Raw genomic sequence first — 16,728 nt, 5'->3', positions numbered from 1 at the left:
TTTTTGTTTGGCAGAATAATTTTAGATGGTGAAATCCAACATACTGACTTTATCAAACTAAACTCTAATGTTGGGAATATAAATGACCTCTTGGTACACAAGCTTTGCTACACTTACAAGGTTCTCAAATAGTTTTTCATGGAGTTCAAGATGTTCTGTTGAAGTACATTAGAAGCTGACAGGGTAAGGAGTCAGGTAAGGGATTCTTTTAACCAGATAATTGTCACTTTTAAAATGTATACATCAGAATTATGTAGACTTCATTTGAAAAAAAAAAAGGGGGGCTAGGAATAAAAAAGATGAAAACCAACCTAAACTAAAAATGTGAATCTTTAGAAATCAAATATATTTTTTCCATTTTGCTCACTTTTTATCTGTACTCATTCTTATTTATGCTTAGAAGAATAATTCCCTTCTACTTATTTATCTAAATTTAAATTAAATACATTAGCTTTAATATTATTGAGTGTCATCTAAATATTCCTCAAAGTTGTCTGAAATTTTCAAGAAATATATGTCTATCACATATACTATACACATAATTGTAAAATATGACATTTGAGGATCCTGCAATTAAGCACAAATGATAAGACATTAAATATGTGTTTACTGTGTAAGTGATTGGTAGGGTTGAACTATGTGTTCTCAAATAGCCACTACTTGTGATTTACTCATTTGGAGTGATTATATAATTTATAGAATGCTTTAGGAGAGCTCTGAGGTATTTAAAATAATGAATTTTTTATGCTGTATGTTAAAAAATAAAGTTGAATAAAAAGAGCCATCAGGCTTAGTGACAGTATTATTCCAAGCAAATAGAAACTGTGGCCCATGGACTGGATTATAAGAATAACAATCAATGGCAAATAAAGAAACAGATTCTCACTGTGACTTCCCCCCTTACAGTTGTGTATTTCTTCTAAGTACAGATTGATTTAAATTGCTACTTGTCGTTGACAAGAATTGTTGGTTCCAAAATAAACCTAGACTATTGTTTGAAGAATGTGGTTCCTAATATTTTCTATTACTCCAAAAATAAAAAAAAAAAAGAAGGAATTTTTGGTAGTGTGCGAAGGTCTTTGTATTTTTATTGGCTACTTACATAGTCTCAAAAAAAAGATCCTTAATCCTTTAAAAATGACCTAATCAATTCATACATTTAGCATAATTTACCAACATTTCCAAACGCAGCATGGAAAAGCCATCACCATGGCACTAGGTCATGGGTCCTGAATGAAGCCGTCAGCAAGGATTAATAAACTGTGACAGCTGCCCAAAAGCTTTCCTTCTTTTTACTTAAACATCAGATTGCAAGCTGAAATCCAGCGTGATCTTTGTTGAAACTAGCCCAACTAACATGGAAGAAGTCAGAACTGAGAATAGATGACACTAGTAGTTATTATTGCAAACTCAGTCCATAGCCATAAACTCTAGAATTTGCATAATTAGAAATTCCTAAAGAACTTCAGGAATAGCATAAATGATTCCTATCTGTTTCAATAACTTCTAATAATATTTTTGAAAACTATTCTGATGAAACTAAAATTACTTTGTTCCAATTTCTATGCTCAATAAATTAAGTATTCTTCAATTATTAGCCCTTTCATATTGCAATTTAAAAGTGACTCTAATTAAAACTATAGTTATAAAATATCTTGGGATCACATAATTTTCCTGGAAATTAGTTACCAGAAAAAACCCCCAAACACATGACTAAGCATACTCTATTATGTAGAATTGTTATTAGACATTTTCTACACAAATATAACAACCAAAAATACTTACAGAAAGGTGAAACTGGCCCAGAAAATATTGTTTATTGTAATTTTCTAAACAATGATTATATATAGATATAATATTTTGACAATCAATTCACTAGACTAGAAGTGTATTATTTTCTCAAGTACATTTTAATTAATATGCACGATTTCCTAACGATAGTAGCAGAATATCAACACCAAACATTTATCAAATAGTTAAAACATTTGAGCTTACCCCCTTTTCAATATGCGCAGTTTGACAAAATGTTCCCTCAGCTGGAGGAATACTGTTGGTGACACAGCGGTTGCTTTGGCTGAGACACCAGAGCTCTCTACACACTTCCTAGGAAAGAAGGCAAAAGCAAGTTTATCAGAAGTAAAGACTAGGATCATGTCCACTCTTCCATAAAATACACCCGCAGACATGCAGCATTGTTTGTTTCTTGCTGGTGCTGACACATCAAAGTGAGGATTTTGGAGGAGGCTCTTATGGAAGGTGGGTTATCCATTGTGCAGAATCATGTAAATGTTTGTCTTTAAAACTCTCATTTTAGTGGATAAAGTATATCTTAGTTTTTAATATTGATTAAGCTCTTTTAAAAATAATGTATAGAAATTCCATTAACAGGGAAGTGTAGGGGGAAAGAATGAATATGTAGAAAGGGAATATACGCTTAATACTCTCAAGTATAGACAAAAGAACAAACTTACCAATTACTAATAGAGTGGTGCTAGGTATTTGACTTCTTAGATCTACTGTAATATTCAAGTAAAGATCATTTTAAGAAGAAAATAGAGACCATAGGCATGGGCAGGGAATAATTTCTAAAATTCAAAGTTGCCTAAAGAACAATCTAGCAATGTTATTTGCAGTTCATCAATGTAGTCTACCACCTTCGTGAAAGGGAAATTTGATTTTGAACAAATGCTGCTACTTATTTAACTGGCATTTCTATAATTGACATAGTTCAGATGTTGTTTGGAGCTGTCTTCTTTATTATGGTTTTTCATTGTCCTACATTATTATGGGAAAATTACAACACTTATTCTAATATCAGCAATATAAAAGACCTCATTTGGTCCACACACTATCAGATTTTAAAACAAGCTGTTCAACATCTACTTGAATAAAGTGTTTTAAATAAAAGCCAAAAAAGCTTATTTTGAAGAAACTGAAAATTTTCAGTTTCTCTTTATATATGATCATCAACTAGCATCATTAATGATATTGCAAGTTTTTAATTTAAACTAGATCCACTGAGTATAAAATATCTTTTTGTAATAAAAAACATTAATCTGGAATGCAAAGATAAACTTATACATAACATTCACTTCTATTGTTATTATTCCCCAACTACTCTTTAAACTCTCAAAACTTCAATCACATATCACAAGACAAAAAAATTTTGTAACCATGTATGGTGATGTGAACTAAGTGTGATGATCACAAGATATCCAAATATTGAATCATTATATTGTACACCTTAAACAAACATAGTATATATCAATTTTATCTCAATTTTAAAAAATGTTTAAAAGAACTACTGTCATGTTAACACAATTCAGAAATAAAGCGCTAACAGTGAATTAACTCAAAAGTTTCTAGAAAATGGGCATGCTCCACAGGGTAAAGCAAACTGAAGGAATCTCTTCGGGTCCTTCCCTAGCATGCTCCTTCAAGCCCTCTGACCAGGCATTCCAGATTAATGCATTTTTATTGCTTTCTGCTGAAAGGTGATAAATGCATTCTGTGAGAAACGTAGCATTCTGCAAAATCATTTATGAACAAAAGAGGGTTTATGGGGGGAAAAGGAGTTAGAGGAGACCACTTAAAACCTATATAACTTAGTAGCCACTAAGCAAACAAAAACATCTACAGTAAACATGTGGACACTTAAATCTCTGCTGGCATTTGTTCCCCACATCCCAAGCAGTTGCTCCTTTGTAGTCTTAACCCTGTGGCTTGTGATGCTTCCTTCTTAGAGAGATACGTCTTTGAGGGTATCTGCCTCTAACAGAGACCACTTTCATAAAAATTAAGACTTAGATTCAGAGTATAACTTTTTATTGTAACTATATAAAATGATCGATGTTAACTAAACCCACTGTAGTAGTCATTTCACAATATACGTAAATCAAACCATTATGCTGTACAGTTTGCAGGCGTCCTCAAACTACGGCCCGCGGGCCACATGCGGGTGTTTTTGCCGTTTTGTTTTTTTACTTCAAAATAAGATATGTGCAGTGTGCATAGGAATTTGTTCATAGTTTTTTTTTAAACTATAGTCCGACCCTCCAACGGTCTGAAGGACAGTGAACTGGCCCCCTGTTTAAAAAGTTTGAGGACCCCTGCCTTAAACATACATAGTGATGTATGTCTGTTATTTCTCAATCAAACTGGAAAAAAGAAAATATAAATAAAAGCTAAGAGGGAGCCGATTTCAGGTCAATGTATAAAAATATCTTCTAAAAGTCAGAGCTGAACAGTGATGAAATAAAACCACATCTGCCCTCATTGGAGAAGCTCCAGGATATACTTCATGCCCCGTAGCAGGAATGTTTCAGGCAGGAAAATAAATGAAAGTAACTCACACTTTATCAGGGGATACTGTCAACTACTGTTGTAGGCATATTTATATTTGTATCTCATTTAATCATCACGAAAATCTGTTTAGAAAGTGTGAGAAACTTTATAGTTTCAGAGAGATTTAGCAACTTGCTTCAATCCTAATTAAATCTAGATCTGAATCAGGCCTGGCTAATATCAATGTCCAAAATATCCCTAAACAACTAAGCCACTTTCTTATTTCTCTTAAATATATCAGAATTACCTGATATTCAGAAAATAACTCTGTAAAAAACTGAACTAGAGCTGCTTTGATCAAAATAGAATAATTGAATTATTTTATAGTCAAAGGCCCTTTCAAAACAATAAAAGAAATTAGAATTATGTTCTCTAAAATTTCCATCCTTTTCATGTAATTATAGCTGTAAAAGATACTAAAAAGTAAGGGGGGAACGCCCTTTTATTTACTTGAGAAAACTAAAATAAGCCATTTACAAAACGGGGAGAGAAATATCACAAAAGTGCAAAAACATTTTATATTTATTATATCATTAAGGAAGTAAAATAGAATCTGAAGAGAAAATGGCATCTTTATTGCTAGATTTTTTTTTAATTTTTACATTTTAAACAACTGTACAGATTATAAAAGTGATACAAATTTTCTGCCCTTGGAAATCCTAAACCCTATGCCATTTTGGGTCCTTGGCTGTGGATATGAAACATCCTCTTTGTCCTCATTACCCTATCAGTAACATCTCTCAACAGCTGTTTGCAATAAAGGGTCTTGATGGCCAAGGGGGAGAGCAGAGCCCTGAAGAGGTCAAGAAGGAGCATCAATGATTAGAAAGGTTACTTATCAATGTATCACACAAAAGAAAATTGAAAACCAACATATGGTGACCCCATGGCCTGGCTCCAGGTGTTTAGTAGCCATCTGAAGAAAGAGAATAATGTACCCTTATTTCAGCTTTAAATAGGTTAATCCTGTTATGTGGGTAATTGAAGTGCAAGAGAGTTTAGAAGAGCAGTGTGTGTGTCTGTGTGTGTGTGTGTTAAACAAAAACTAATTTGGATAAATAACTAATCATCAATTTGAAGGGGTTAAAAATGATTTAAAAAAAATACCTCTAAGAAGCAAACCCAGAGTGAAAACTACTGAATTTTAAGTATACAAGTGATTATGAACCTATGATTTTTGGCTTGAATTTTAGGGGAAAAATATAAATTAAATCAATTTCTTATCTAGTATATGTTTGGTAAATATACATATTTGGACTCCAAAAGAAAATTGAGGTGCTAAAATAAGTCCATGTCTTTTATTCCCTAAATCCATACCAGACCACACTGTAGAATAGTTACACCGTCTTACAATCTCCAAGCAAAGTGATTTTACAATCTCCCTCAGTGCAAAATTCCAATTTTAATCACTTGAAATTGTTCCTACTATCTAACCTACAACCTTCCAGCTATAATAATTAAGGCCACTGTGTTTTTTAATGCTCTTGGTAGAGAAGGAGAACAATTTGTTACCAGCAACCAAACTATAATAATAAATGTTCTGAAGTCTTAAGATGGTTTTGAGGCCAACATTTAGCTTTCTTTTTTACAGGATACTCAAATTTAATTTCTTTAAACTTCCCTTATATGTACTTCTAAGTATTTCACTGAGATTGAAGGATGAATCAGTGTGACCCTTAAAATATCTTTGTATGCTCCCAAACGTACAGATGGTTCAGATTCTCCTAAAGCACTACCAGCAAGCAGCTATACAGAGATGGTACCATGGATGACAGATATTCATAGAGGAAAGCAAACATGATTGAATGTCCGTCATGTGCGGATAAATAAAAAGAACTTTGCATGCTTATCATACTCTTTTGCTGTCTGAAGTTTACAACAACTTGGCTGCCATTCACTGGAAAAAGTCTCTAAATAAAATCTACTGATGGTCAATTAGCTAATGGTAAGCAGTCTTGCTATTAAAAAATATTCCTTCAAAAATTATCTTGTTCCATAGTGAAACCATATATTAGATCAAATGTTCCCATTTATGCTTCAGAATATATGGTCTATTAATAAAACATGGTTCAGTTCTACATTAAAGTAAGCAACAACAACCCACTATTTGCATTTATGTGCTAACTCTTAAATTTATGTAAACAGTAACAAACGTCATAGATGATAATAATTCCCCATAAATTCAGATTAGTTACCTTATCTATAAAACATTATAAAATAATTACAATTTTAATCAAAGCAGTCTGAAGTTCCTCACAAAAAAGACTATGTAAATATCATTTATAAACTATATGTCATTTATAAATTACTATATTATACAACTCTGCATATTGTGCTATACAGTTTTGGTCTTTGCATTTATAGCCATTACAATCTCCTCATACTTGTTTAAGATTGTAAATGTTAATATCTTTTCATTTTCCAATTTTATTTGATATCTATTACAAAAGTCTATAATTGCATAGAGAAAAAGAATCTAAAAGCTGAGTATAAGGAACATAACTGAAAATACACAATTTCTCAATTACTATTTATCTCACTTCATATCAACTAATCTGAAATAAATGAGATATACATATATAGAGAGAGATAGGCTAATCAGGACAATTTTTTTATTAGTTCACTGAAGAAAAAGTACATCCATATATCCTGTAGAACTGGTAATACAAATTATCTAATATGGAAATACTAGAGGCCTGGCGCATGAACTTCATGCGCGGGTACGGTCCCTAGGCCTGGCCTGCGATCAGGGCCATCTTCCCCAGCTGCCTGCAGCTGGCCCAGCCCCCTGCCACCACCCACCCCCAGTTCCCCATTTTCCATCAGGTGATTGGAGCCAGCAGGCCGGGAAACAGCCCAAGAGGTGGTAAGTGTGCCTTATAGTGACTGGTCCAGCGGTCATTCTGCTGTTAGGGTCAATTTGCATATTACCTTTTTATTATATAGGATATATTGTAGAGTTAAAACCCAATTTCCAATTGAAAAACTAAATTAACTATTTCACTTGCTAACACAGAAAAGAGAGACCATAAATAAGAATAATTAACAAAATCTATAATCTTATTTGATCATGAGTTTCAACCTACTAAACTACAAGTATATACAAAGACTGGGATTAAAGTTTCTGAGGGAAAAAGCAACTCAAGAAAAAAGGAACTAAAACCATAAAGAAATAAGAATAGAGAACTCTACAGCAGAGAGAGACAAGAAAGGTCAATGTTTTACTCAAGACTATTGCACACAATCTTTAAATCTAGTGCACAAAATGTGCTGTCAAAGCTGACCATGAATCATAATAGGATTTTCACCCAAGGGAGATTTTAAAAATCACTTTCCTTTGTACTGTACCTAGAGAAATAATTGGTGCAGTACAGCATATATTGTTTCATCTTAACTATGTGAAAACGTAATTATTTTTATTATTGCTTTTTAAAAGGCATTTTTAAACACTATTTGCATAAAAATAGAAACCAAGTCTTTAAACTTATTTCTCACTCCTGAATATTTTTGGACAACTTATTTAAATTTCTATTTTTTCTTTCAACATGCTTGCCCAGCTGGCATGGCTCAGTGGTTGAGCGTTGACCTATGACCCAGGAGATCACGGTTCGATTCCTTGGTCAGGGCACATGCCTGAGTTGTGGGCTTGATCCTTGGTCGGGAGTGTACAGGAGGCAGCCAATCAATGATTCTCTCTCATCACTGATGTTTCTAGCTCTCTCTCCCTCAACCTCCCTCTCTGAAATCAATACAAATACATTTTTAAAAACATGCTTATAATGTGTACCGACTATAAACATGTCCCCATCCTAGACACCAAAATCTTTCTCTATGAAACTCAAGAAGAATTTTGTATTCATTTTTCTGAGCTAGACACAGACTTCTTTAGGCAGTCACGGAGAGTCAATCATATCTTTTTTCCCACAAAAATTTTCCTTGTTTCTCTATTTGGGTTAGCGTCATCTTGTCCCACATGGTTGTGTTAGAATGTGGGCAGTGGACTGAAGCAACTTGAAATGACTCAGTACTAGAATATATAAAGTAAAGGCTTCTCCTAGCCAATATAAAAATGCCCTTAATGCAATTATTAGAGTACCAGAAAAGGTGAGGGTGAGGGAGAGGTTTCAAAGCCATAACATTTCTTAAGATAAACTTCAGTTGACATCATAAGCTTAGGACTTAAAGAAGAAATACAATAAAAATTACAAAAGACATTTGAAAATTGTTTAATTTAGGATTATGCAAACATTTAGAAATAGATATTATACCAATTTCAGGAAAAGAGCAGTATCAAAGGCAATATTTGCATTAACAATGTTACCAGAGGTAAAGTATATTCATCAAAACTCCATTCTAACATTTGTATCATGAAAGATCACAGAGAAACAACTAAACATAAGGATTGAGACTTCTTACCCCAAATTTACACTGGCGGGATCCTTCTCCATACTGGTAACGACATTGCTCATCAGCAACATACACCTGACCTGGGGCCACAGTTGGGTAAATAAATTCACGCCTGGGAGGCTCATTATTAAGGCAAGTGCCACGGCCTGAACTGTTCAACACAAAGGATCAAAGAAGATTAGGTACACTATGGACCATTTCAATCACAATTATGAAACCAGGTATTGAGCTCTTTGTTTTAATAACTTGATGCATGAAAAACAATACTTCCTACCAAGAAATAATCACATGGCAAAATAACTTTACTGAAACCTGAATAAGAGTTCCAATCTTTTTTCCAGCACCAAGACATAATAAAAGTATCTCAGACAACAATCTGAAAATGTCATGTTGGCCTTAAAACAGATTTAAACTAATTTCTGAAGGAATCAAAACAGAATTTCATGTTGCTGTAAGTTTCTTGTTTGCTTTCAGTGAAAATATAACCACATCTGGTAGTAGAATTAAAAACATAAAATGTGGGGGGGAAATTGTGGTTGTAACCCTTAAAGACTTAATCTATATATTTCCACCTTGGGCAGAACAATATATGACATGTCCAAAGGTTCTTGAAATATTTCAATAATAAACGGGCTGAATGACAGATGAGGCTAAGATCCAAAGTTCTCCTCTCAAGTATATTACAAGTGTTTAGTCTCTCAAAAATTTCATATTTCATTTAGGGTCATCAGAGTTAAGAAAGGGAATGTTCTCCTCTCTATATAATTTCTGCTTTTCAAAGTGTGCTTGCACTCAAACATAATATTTTAATTCAGTGGAACAAATAACATAAAGATTGCCAAAAACCAGACAGAATACCTTAGTTTAAGGAGCTTTATACTTTGCTAAATATAATTGTTCATTTTATTTAGTCAGTGTGCATAAAATAGGACAGATGCTTTTGTACTTTCATTTCACATGTAAGTTAGAATTTTTAAAGAATTCCTATGCCAACATTTAAAAATTTTTTCCAACATTCCTGTCAATTGTGCCAGCACTTGTGTTTTTTTCCCCAAAATCTTTTCCATCTGCTTTGCCAAAGGAAAATAATTTCACAAGTATAAGTTCTTCAACTATTATTTAGGACAGTACAATTTTTCATTTATAGATAAGTAAAAAAGAAACATGCATAATAATGAGTTTGATATTTGCTTAAAATTTTATCACAGTCTTAAAATGTAAAAGTTAATTTGCTATATACAAACATATTTGCACTGCAGCAAATTAATACCTTTTAAAAATTGAAACTTACTATTCATAAGGTGATAGATTAAAAGATCCAAGGCTGGTAGTGTGGGGGGCTCCAAAGGACAGAATACTGTTTTCTTTACACATTTTTCCTTTCATTTATGACCTTCTTGATTAATTTTTAATCAATAAAATATTTAGATGGAATATTCAGTATGGTACTAATATAGAGGGATTTTACTATTGGCTATTACAATCAATTCACTTGTCACTGCTCAAGGTTTCTATCTAACAGAGAACAACTTTTTTTTTTCCCAGCTACCCAGTTTTCACGACAGAACGCTTTTTATTTGTTTTTTGTACTTTTAGAAATGGCTGTGTATTTCAGTAAGATAATTATTTTTTATTAATTTTAGAAACAGCAAGTTCTTTTTATTTTATAATATAAAACATCTTTAATCTATATGCATATGCAAATTTTAGGCAAATGTAATTCTACTAGTAAATTCAAATTTTTATACTAAGGTTAATGATAAAAAGGTCAATGCGAAAAATATAATAAACGAAGATGTACCATTTTGATAACATGCAATAGTTATTAGATTATTGGATTAGTTGCTTAATTCCTTAATTTTCTTTAAAAAAATATCAGTTTCATCTCTGCAACAAAATTATAAAAGTCTTGATGAAAGGAGTTAAATATGTAATAAAAATAAGTTATCAAGTTAAGTACTACTATAGATCAATGGAGAAAATTTAAGTACTGAAGTACTTAAGTACAGGGTTCTACAGGTAAATACATAAAGCAGAAAGTATAATTATATATTCACCTAAGTATATAATATGTAATCACCTACATGGCACCAATTAAAAATCTATTTCAAAAATTTATACATAATTACTTTTAGGAATACAGAAAATTAAGCAAAAATATTTATAGGAACAATTATGTGGACCCCAAAAGTTTAAGCCAAGATACGATGAGGAAAAAATTCCTTCCCTGATAGAATACTAAAAATTGACTTAATCCAGGAGGAAGTGACAATACTTATTCCTTTAAAGTTCTTGTTCTTGGGTATTAATGGGTCTTCCAATCATGGTTCCTGCTCTTTAAAAACACCAAATGCAGAGACCATTGCCAGGGCCTCCAGACAATGAAGAATGCCATGCACTGCGGTCACTGTGGCCAAATTCTTCTCAGTCAGTGTATCCCAAACTGGATTTGTGTTTCAGTTCTTTGGAATAACCTATTCCTATGTATTAAAGTGGTCTCATTAAATATCTACACAAGTCTTGTTCTCCGTTTCCAGTATGTTTTACAGAAGAATAAAATAACATATAAAACAAAATATAAGCAAAAAATCATATAAATCCTTAAGAATGAACATGCATATATAGGAACATGACATCAACAAGGCCTTTTGAGATGGGTTTGGTGACATTTGTACAAATCACCAATGTTTGCAAGTCAAGTGTCATACCTATTATTATTGGCTCCAGGAAAGCAAGTATGGGACAAGGCTGATTTAAAGTGTTTCTATATACTACATGGTTTCCTCCTAGTAACCATATCTGTTATATATTATATAATAAAATCTTGCTTAAAGTATTTGGGGGATGGTGTCATTTTCATATTTTAATTCTTAACTGAGGGTTAAGTGACAAAAATACTTTTGCATAAGGTTACTAATGTTTATCTGCTACTTTCCTGTTAATTTCAAGTAGAGATTTATATTAACCCTGAAAGTGCTTTTCTTTATTTATTTTTAAATTACCAAGTAGTATATCCCAATTAGACCTCTCATGTCCCTCAGGAAGTAACTAATATTATGATTGTTTAATAATAATTTCCTTCATTTTATTAGTAGTTTTACCTCCCAATATTCAGCTGCCTGATTTTGGAGTCTGTATGATAGGAGTCATATTGTAGGTTTTCCTTTGTGACTTTATTCTTTCACTCAGTACTAGGAATGTGGGACATATCCATATTGATGTGTAGAACTATAACCTGTCCATTTATATTGTTCTTTGACATTCCATTTAAGACTATGCCACAAATATCAAATGAGCATGTGAATTATTTCTAATTTCTGGAAATTGCAAATTATGCAGATAAGAATATTTTTGTACAGGTCTCCTGGGACAAATATTTTCTCTTAAAAATATTACAGATGAGATTTTTGTTTATATTTTATAATTATTTCCTTTTAACAAAGTGGAAATTATGAGTAATTTTTATTTAATCCAGGGTTCTAGCTCATCAGTTCAATCACACAATTCTTATGATGATGAACCTAGTATTAATTATGCTACTACTAACAAAATAATAACAGTGGTAATATTACATATAATATTTTCTCGTCAAATAGCACTTTTAAACATAGTTTGTGTTTTAGTGACATATGAGAATTTTTCCACTCAGAAAACATAAACCTCGCTCACTCATCATTAAAAAAATGAAGGATACTGTTAGTAGTTTCCATCTGAGATGTTAATGCAACTTACTATTGTTAAGTATAATATACATGTGTCCAGAGCAAAAGAATAAACTTAAAAAGTAGAATTGTGATTATTTCCCTAGCAGCATATATTTCATAACTAAAAGCCCAATCCTAGTTAAAATATACAGCAATATAGATAACTATTGAATTCACAGACTCTGCTTTTGTTTATGCTTCTAAGACAAGGCAAAAAAAAAAAATGTGTATCAGTTTGAAGAACATGCTTTTTCCTTGACTATGAAATTCTTAGTAAATCAAAGTATATTTACATTTCCAGAAATCCTCGCAGCATGATAGCGAAGTCATATTTTATGTATTCTACTTCTAATTTAGAGAAGTCTTATTTACATAGCTCAAAAGTTAGCCTTGAAAATAGGAACATGAGCCAGAGTTGAGTCTTCAACTAAAATTTACAGACCCTTACATAAAATATGCACTTTTGGCTTTGTTTCCAGAACACATGAGGACATACCCCTAATTGTAATTGTAGATTTATTTTTCACTTCAACAATTATACGATAAAGCAGTGGTTGGCAAACTGCTTTGCTGCTCTATTGACTAATGAGTTTGCCGACCACTGCGATAAAGTACCTTCAGTCTATAGTACAGTGGGTCAATCTAAAAAATAAATCTTTCTATATAACTCTGTACATATCTTAACAGTCTGAACAACAACAACAAAAAGTTAACATAATAATGCCCTCAGGTATTATTTTCCACAGAATTGTGCTCATATATCTAAATTAAGTAAAAATGAAGTAAGTTGGTATCACCTACAAGTGAAGTTTCTTACCTACTATGTTCTCATAAACTGCACTACCAGTCTTCACAAAACTAACCATACATTTCATCCTAAAATGATTTACTTTAAGTCAGACCTTTCTTGTCCTCTGGATGAGAGGGGTGCTTGAACAAAACTGAACTTGAAGCTTCCGATATGCAAACACAGCATCAATAACGGTTCACTAAGTTATGCTCTCTTTTTCTCCATATGTAATTAGAACTTATCGATGATATTTATGGGTTTGAGTGAAGTCCCCCAAACGTGTCAGAAACATGGAAGGAGGAGAAACCTGTTTTTCTAAGCTGTTCCATGGATTCCATGTAAAAAAAGAGATCCCATCTATAAAACTGTTTTCCGTCTAATAGATCATTGACATTAACCTTCCAAGTAAATACTATAGAAGAAATCTGAGTGCCTTAGTCATCCTGTTCATCTCATGTCACTTCTCTTGAAGCTCTACACTCACTTTTCTTCCTAGCTCACCTTCAACGGTAATGTTGCCTTTCCTTTTCAGCTTCCATCCTTTCTGTGAAAATGGATAGTCTCTATTTAATTTGTAACTATAGGAGATTTTTGCTATGGATCTTTGACAGTGCAAACAATATAACAGACTTTAAATTAAATAGAGCACGTTGATTCACAGAGGCTTCAGAATTTTTAAACACTATATGAAATTACTCTGTACTACCACTAAGTGGTGGAAAATATATGGGGGGAGGGGGGACAGAAAAAGGAAAAAAAAAAAACTAAACTAAATGATTTCTGCCTGCCTTCCACTGCCTGGTAAATTAGCCCAGTGTCATCAGTGAGAGTGAGTCATGATACCAGGTTCATCTTTCTCCACTTTCTAAGTCAATAAATAAATAAATAAGTCCCGCAGGCAGATAGGAAGGACACTACCTGCAAAGCCGTCGGCGAAAACATCAGAAGCTGGCATAACACGTCCATTCTAACGGAAATAGGTTCTTTATTACTTAATCAGGACGGCTTCTGGGCGATTCATGAACCACTTATTGAATCACCGAGTTTAAGAAATCTGAAAAAAAATATTGGGAGTTGGTAAACACCATCTCCTGATTGATCAGTAGCACGTAGTGTTTGACACAAGAGACTTTTTACTATATTGGCATTTAAAGGCCATGGAATGGTTTTCTGTTGAATATAGTGAATAGTGAATCTATAAATCATAGAAAGCTCATTGTTAAAATCCACCATCTTTGGCCTATACAGTTACTAAGTAGAGAAAGGTATGCATTTTGTTGGCTGGGCTACAGTTCCTAAACAATTCATCTTTACAGATTTCTTTTTCTTGAGAGGAGAAACTGAAATAAAATGTTATGAGTCTTTTTGAGCCAACTATAAAACATAAATGTAACCTCAATCCCTGATCAAAATATCACTGGATTTTAAAAAATATCACACATAGCTGCTAAAGCAATTAAGTCCACTACATTAATAAAAAGGAACAAAGAAATTCAAGAAAGTTACTATTATGTCTTTGTGCTCCAGTAAACTGACCTTTTTAAAGGGCTTTGTATTTTAAAAATCTTGACTGCTTAGTCAGATTATGATCAAGGTTGTTTAGTTTATTATTAAAGAGGGGTGGGGGGAGCCAACTTTCCCCAAATTGCTACCCATTGTCTTTTACATCTGTCTCTCACAAATGGCTTTAATTTTGTGAGTATCCCCAGGAGAATGCACAACAGAAATATTTTTATAAAATACAGGATAAATAAGCCCATCAGAACCCTGACAATACTAATCATGCTTACACATACAAAATGCAAAGAGAAAATAAGGCTTAAATAATGCTCTTTGTATTAATTCTTTTAATTAATTCAATGAGACACTTTCTTGCAATTAATAAGAATTTTACATTTCTCACCAAACCAGTGGTGATTTCTTAACTATATTTTATCAACAATTTTGGGATTTCCTTTTGGAGTGTTTTAATAGCCTTAATACTATTTCAACTGGGTAGGTGCTGGCAAGAAATGAAACCTGGTCCTTGTATTTAGTATGCATACAGAGATGGTCTAGCAAAGGGCTGTGCAATAGAAACAGAAAAGAGGAGCAAAAAAAAAAATTGTACTTGAAAAGAACAAGAGGAGGGAAGCCTTTGAAAATGCACAGGAATACTGAGCATGTTATATAGTTTGTCTTTCTGGTGACAGATACTAAGATTCCATTAGAAAAACATGAGCCAAGTCAAGGGAGAAATGGCAGATCTGGCTTGATTTCTGGGAAGAGCAGATTTTCAACAATGTTTAAATTTAGGTAATATGATCTCATTTTTAAAAAATCTTGGAAAATAATATTGCTAGTGCGTTGTGGAAAAAAAAAAAAAAAACTACCAAAAGATGTCAAACAAATTCTATGTGGTCTATGGTCTATGGTCTACCTTTATAGCCCTTTACCCAGTTTTGGCACCAGGCAAGCACAGTGTTAAAATGGTCTATTATTAGGATTAAAAATTGTTAGGTTATGCAGCACTACCTTCTAAGTGAATTCCCTTAATTTCATTATTATATTAGTTAATTCAAAAGAGCCCATTTTAAGCATTTATCTTTTGATCTTTGAGTAAAGCACTGTATTAGGTATTTTTAAATCTCTTGTTGAGGCTTTCTAAAAACTAAGTATTTATAAGTTTTCAGAATATTATCAGAACATTCCCAGGTATGAATCAAAACTTAAACGAACTTACTAGTAGGTTATCCTACATAACCTATCTGAATTTTTTAAAATGTTACACTATCACCATGTTAATGTAAACTTTGAAGGGAAAAATTTTTAAAAAGAATTTTTAAATTCTGTTTAAATAATCACCTGTGCTTTATAAAGTATGACTCACCTTTTCACAGAGTATTTAATCTCTTCTCCCCAAGGGAAAAAAAATGGCACAAAATTATTGAAGGTAATGACAGAGCCATAGAGCTTAAAACCTTGATATCATTTAAAATAGTAATATTTACCACTTGATGAATGTCTCTTAAGTGTTTTAATACATTTTAGCATTATACATAATTATATACATAATAACCTGATGTTGTATATATTATTAACTAAACTCATTTAAGAAATGAGGATCTGAAGATTATAAAGCTGAAGTAACATGCCCAAGGTCACACAGTTAGAAAATGAGACCTAAGTCTATTAGCTTACAGAGTTCAATACTGAAGCCCAGTGTGCAGGTGAAATATGGAGAACACCTGCCTTCCTATTAGCTAATTTATATTCTTCACAGTTTAGTAACCAAACTCTTGAACTACACATTAAAAGACCAAGAAAGAAGGTCCCAAACTGTAGGAAAGATGTGTTTCTAAATAAATTTTCAAGCTTGGCCAGTGTGGCTCAGTGGTTGAGAGTCGACCTATGAACCAGGAGATCACGTGTTGATCCCCAGTAGGGGTCATGCAGGAGGCAGCCGATCAATGATTCTCTCTCTTCATTTATGTTTCTACTCTC

General features: G+C 32.7%; 1 protein-coding gene across 1 annotated transcript in view; it reads right to left on the bottom strand.

Annotated features, from left to right (window-relative positions):
- The window catches only part of ADAMTS6 (ADAM metallopeptidase with thrombospondin type 1 motif 6), a 206,406-nt gene that overhangs the window by 96,442 nt on the left and 93,236 nt on the right, over positions 1–16,728 (bottom strand). Inside the window, exons 10-11 of the mRNA XM_008161866.3 lie at positions 8,761–8,902; positions 1,996–2,103 (exon numbers count right to left, since the gene is read on the bottom strand). Coding sequence (XP_008160088.1) covers positions 1,996–2,103; positions 8,761–8,902 — 250 coding nt within the window. The remainder of the gene's footprint in view (positions 1–1,995; positions 2,104–8,760; positions 8,903–16,728) is intronic.

This window comes from Eptesicus fuscus, chromosome 4 (assembly GCF_027574615.1).
Source record: "Eptesicus fuscus isolate TK198812 chromosome 4, DD_ASM_mEF_20220401, whole genome shotgun sequence".
NCBI classification, from domain to species: Eukaryota; Metazoa; Chordata; class Mammalia; order Chiroptera; family Vespertilionidae; genus Eptesicus; species Eptesicus fuscus.
The sequence above is the reverse complement of the archived record's forward strand: the minus strand, read 5'-3'. Positions and strand labels throughout refer to the sequence as shown.